General features: G+C 58.4%; 1 protein-coding gene and 1 pseudogene across 2 annotated transcripts; one reads left to right on the top strand and one right to left on the bottom strand.

The window, feature by feature from the left end:
- Positions 1 to 2,223: 2,223 nt before the first annotated feature.
- Positions 2,224 to 3,032, top strand: L226DRAFT_581903 (annotated as a pseudogene; the record flags this gene model as incomplete). Its single annotated transcript has 1 exon — positions 2,224 to 3,032. A coding segment is annotated over one exon (542 nt), but the record flags the coding sequence as incomplete, so codon positions are not given.
- Positions 3,033 to 4,434: 1,402 nt separating this feature from the next.
- On the bottom strand, positions 4,435 to 5,070 carry L226DRAFT_474558 (uncharacterized protein; the record flags this gene model as incomplete). Its single annotated transcript, XM_067676612.1, has 3 exons — positions 4,435 to 4,469; positions 4,696 to 4,781; positions 4,958 to 5,070. 3 exons carry the CDS (start codon positions 5,068 to 5,070, stop codon positions 4,435 to 4,437), a joined length of 234 nt encoding a protein of 77 aa, XP_067528242.1.
- Positions 5,071 to 5,076: the final 6 nt, after the last annotated feature.

Here is a 5,076-nt window from a genome sequence, read left to right as displayed (position 1 = left end):
CCAGATGGTACAGAGCTGAGCAACACTGCTCCGATGTTGACCCCGTGTACAGGAACAGAACCGCTCAGCTCCGCCGCCTTTGCCAGAACCCGTGCGTGCCCATACCTGCAGGTCATGTTGGGTGTCATCTAGTCGTTCGGTGAACAGCTTCCTACAACTTGCCAGAACACATATCAAGAGGCGTGGGCTGTATGTGATCCATTCCTCGTGAAGTACGGGATCGATTACCATGTCTGTGAGCGGACCACCCGCGTTCTCCGCCTCGGACTCGGCTTCTTTGGCTTGGCGACACTACCAATCATCCCGTCAGTGCTGACCAGATTGGGTGTCTCGTTCGAGGCGACTGGGTTCTCAAGTTACCTATGATTGGTGGGCAAGATTGTTACTCATTACGGAAACGAGGAAGACCTGGCTATACGAGCGGCCTTCAAGGACATGTACGAGTGGTCCTCGAGTCAGCTATTCGCTATCCTCCTCACACATTGAACTGCCAGATGTTGCCCGCTCGGGAACATGACTGGCTACTGTCTCATGTACCGATCACTGCCCTCCGACCTGCCACGTCGCCCGCTGAATGAAGGTAAGTATCGGTTCTCTTGAGCTGTAATCGGACGTCACTGACAGCATCAGGTTCAGGTTCCTGTTCAGAGTAGGTTGCGACACGGTCATGCCAGATCCAAAATACTAGCCGAGCCGCGAGCATGCATCCGAACTGGTACACCATGCAAGCGCGTCAGCCTTGTTTGCTGTTTGCCCTTACCGCTAACAGCCCCACCTCTCCTTGCTCCTTGTTCCTTCCCCCGTCTACTTCCCCTGTCTACTTCCCCCGCCTCACTGTGCTCACTTCTCAGCTGGTACTGACTATGTCTCGTGCACATCCTCAAAGCCTACGACAACGTCGTCCACGGGCTTCATCGCATCGATGTCTGACTCTGTGTCTGCATCCAGACTTGGACGCGGACGCCTCCTGCACTTGTCATTTCCGCTGCGCTTCTTTCTCTGCGCGTCGGACGATGTCGATCTCGCCCTGCACGGTGATCCAGTCGAGTCACGCCTGTTGGATGAGCTCGGACGCCTTGACACGCTTGTCTGGGTTCAGGCGGAGCATGGGGTTCAGCCTGAACGACACATTGGGTATGTACCTTTCCTTCGAACATCTACGCACCATTGACTGACTGTGACTACGTGTAGACGTGGTCTTGGACGCCGCTGTTGCCTTGACCCTGCAAGCTGAAGACCAAGCACGCTCGCGACCAACAGCCATGTTGCTCACCGTGCGGCCAACGTGGTCAACTGAACGTCAGCGCAATGGACAAAACTGGTACATACCTGTCCGCATCTTGGCTGGCAAGACGACAAAACAGTTCACTTACCGTCCTCTAGGGATCCGGTTTGCAACCCGTCCGGTGGAACACCAGCCATCAAGCTTTTGGCGACTGGGGCTCACGAGTGACGGAGACGGGCTGCGACTTGCCCTGGATGATGGGCACGAGAGAGCACCCGCACTGTAGTGTCGTCCGCCTCTCCGAAGGCAACCGGTACGTATGTTCCGCGGCACTACATCGGTGCTTGCTGAATCCTGACGACATCTCGTAGCTCCCGGACAAGGCCTTTGCTCCTCGGGTGACTGAAACATGAGTCCGGGCGACCTGTACAACCACTCACTCGGGTCCCCTTTGCACTCCCCGGACGGCCGTCGTCATCATCCCGAGCAACCCTGAGTCCCCGCCCTTGTCTCTCGGCTTTGTCGAGCTCAACCTCAATGTCGCCTGTAGTCGAGAACAGAACAGAGGTCAGTACTCAAAGGTTTCTTGAGGACGGTACTGACGACGAAGCACACACCACAGACACTGCTTGGTCTGTAGCTCTAGACATGTATGGTATGTCCCTTCCTTTGCATCCCAGCCAAAGGGCGAGTACTGACGACGTCTTGTACTAGCTTCTAGGGGACGTCCATCGAGCCGACAGAGCGGGACTACGAGCCTGTGCGAGGGTCTCCAGCCTCGAGCAAAACCGGTACGTACCTTCTTCTATCGGATACCTGCACACACTGTGCTGACGACCTCACCACATCTCGTACACGACTCGCGGACGACGCGAGTCCCTCTCGTCCTCGCTCGCACTCGAGTGTGCCCTAGACAGGTGACTAGCGCAAACAACAGGCACGTTGGCGCACGGAGGTCTTCACCCTCGGACGTTCAAGACCACGCCGGTGTCTCGCATCGAAGGCCGAGCTTCACAACCTTCGCTGCCTCGCGCTCTCCACGGGCACTCATGATGAGGAGCTCTACCTCTCCTCTGCGCGTATCGGGCTTCGGGGCGTTGAAGCACTATCCGTCATGCGGGTGATCATGGACGAAGCCTTCGTCGGAGACCAGATTGCCCACCGGCGTATCACGAACTACCTCCACATCCTCGCAGGCGTCATCAACGATCTGAAGCAGTTGCTCGCCAGCGTTCGAGACCGCTGCGACCCCACGATCTTCGACAACGAGATCCGTCCATGGTTCGAGGGCGCAGACTCTGACACCACCAGGCGCAAGTGGATCTTCGACGGGATTGAGCTCAACCCGACCCTTCAGGAGCCCATCGAACTCTTGGGTTCCTCATCCACGCACTCGACATCTTTCTCGGCGTTGACAAGTGCTCCCGCTTCAACTTTCACTCGCATGGCACTGGCGGCCCATCCTCATCAGCCACCACGACCGACGCACCTGCGGCGTCATTGTCATCCACATCTATCCTGCCCACGACGTCGAACCTGAGCTCCGCCCCGCTGAAGCCGAAGGTGCCGTTCCTGACGCGCATGTAGTCGTACACGCCGCGGCACCACGGTGCGTTCCTCCACCACCTGCAGGCGAACCCGCGCTCGCTCCGGCAGATCGTCGAGCAGCAGGAGGACAATGTCGAGTTTGCGGGACGCGTACAACGTCGCTGTCACGGCACTGAAGGAGTTCCATGACGAGCACGTCCGGATCGTGGCGCTGTATATCATTATTTCTGCACGACACGCAGCAGGAGGAGGAGGAGGCGACATCTGAGAGGGACGGCAAGGGTCCCTTGGGTAACTCCATAGTACTGTCGTACACTGACGATGTCGTCAGCTCTCATGCCACAGGTCGCTCGAGTCTTCGCTGCTCCGCATTCGACTCTCTGCCCTGGACGGACTGCAACCGGTATGTACCTGTTCGTGTAACTCCAGCGTCCTAGCACTCATCTGATGACGGTATTGTTGAAGGCGTCTGGAGAGTCATTGTGATCCGAGTCCGAGAGGAAGTCGAGACCAGCGGCGGAGCGGGTGAGTTCCTGGTCGCTCGAGTCTTTGCCCCTCCGCATTTGACTCCCTACCCCGGATAGACTGCAACTGGTACGTACCTGTCTGTGCAAATCCAGCATTCTATCACTCACCTGACGACGGTATTGAAGGCATCCGGACTGTGAGCCGTCAGCACTGCGATCCGAGTCCGAGAGGAAGTCGAGACCAGCGGCGGGCCGCAGCGGGTGAGAGGCTCGAGAGGTGAGTACGGCGAGTATATCCCAGAGCCCAAGAGAGCGCAGAGAGCAAGGGCTGGAGCATTACACGCAGAGCGGGGCAGACTGAGGCAGACACGGTGGTGGTCGCAAACAGAGTCGCGCACTTGGTGCACGCGCGAAGTCGGCAGGTGAGCGCCCATACTTGCGGACGCATTCAAGTCGAGCGGAACGCGTTTCCACCTCCGAGGGAGTTCTGTAGCATGCCGTATTTTGTCTGTACCGTAGAATATCATTGTAATCGCAGTGATCTGATCGTCTGTGGCGACTTCAAGCCGCTACTTCATTTGCATCTCTCTTGCGACCTCGAGAAACGGCTGCCGCACAGAATATAGAGCAAACCAAATATATTATTGCCTATCTACACATCTGACATACGAGCGACACGACAAAACAGCCCCGGAAGACGACTGTACTCACCTTCAATCACCCAGAGCACCACACTCCCCACCTCCTCCTCCCTCCTCCCTCCATTCGCCGTACTCCCCTCCACTCGTCGTACTCCCCTCGTACCGCCTATACCTTCCCCAGAACACCCTAAGGTAGAGCTTGCATCTGGTGCATCTCGTTCGCACTCCGCTGATAGCCTCCCCGGCAGCCCATGCCGCACCCGACCACCGCGGATGCTCGGACACGCCAACGGCAGCCGTCTCATACCGTGCACCGTGTCCGAGCATCCGAGCGCGGAAAAAGCACGGTGCGTACGCAAAACGCAACGGGGCGGGCGGGACGGGGCTGGGCTGGCAGGTGTCTAGTTAAACAGCGAACAGCGACGTGTTGCGCAGGGAGAAACGGGAAGACGTGAAGGAGACGTGACACGGCGTGAGGAGCAGCAGCGCGGACGCGACACCCTACCCCGGGATAGGGGCGGCGTCCGAGGCTCGCGCGTTACGGCGCGGCGTGTCACCGAGGGTAGTACACCTCGTCCTCCCACGATTCTGTTGGCGGAAACGGAGGTATGTTAGTCAATGTCGAACGACACGGTCACGACGGAGGAGAGCAGAGCAAAGGTGCGCGGGAGGTTGGGGTGACGCGAGCGAAGGAGACGCGGCGGAGTCGACGGTCGACGAGGAGTAGGGAGAGTGATGAGATAGGAGACGTGGTGCAATGACGAGTGGGAAGCCAGCGGCGGGGATGTGGACAGAACAGAGCCAGGAGACGCACCTTCCGTGATACTGCGCCATGCGAGGTACAGCACGCCAACAGCGGCCGTCTCGAGTATCGTCGCAATGAACGAGCCATCCACCTTGCTTACCGCGCCCGTAGCTGCCGCCTACGCACAGGAGATCGCGAGGACAGGCAAGTGTGCGAAGTGCGCGAGGCGAGCGAGAGTCAGATCATAGAAGAATACACCGGGCGCATGGAGGAGAGAGCAGGAAAGAAGACGTGTAACAGCGTTAGCATAGGAGTGAAAGCGCGGACAGACGGACGACGCACCCTGCAAATGACCTTGCTCAGCAAGAAGTAGTCCAGCTGGCTGAGGACGAAGAGGACCGCAGCCAGGACGTAGTACCACATCGGGCGGAGCTCGTTGAGCATCCCGAG

This window comes from Lentinus tigrinus, assembly GCF_003813185.1.
Source record: "Lentinus tigrinus ALCF2SS1-7 unplaced genomic scaffold L226scaffold_128, whole genome shotgun sequence".
Taxonomy (NCBI): Eukaryota; Fungi; Basidiomycota; class Agaricomycetes; order Polyporales; family Polyporaceae; genus Lentinus; species Lentinus tigrinus.
Note: the sequence above shows the minus strand (reverse complement) of the source record. Positions and strands in the feature narration are given on the sequence as shown.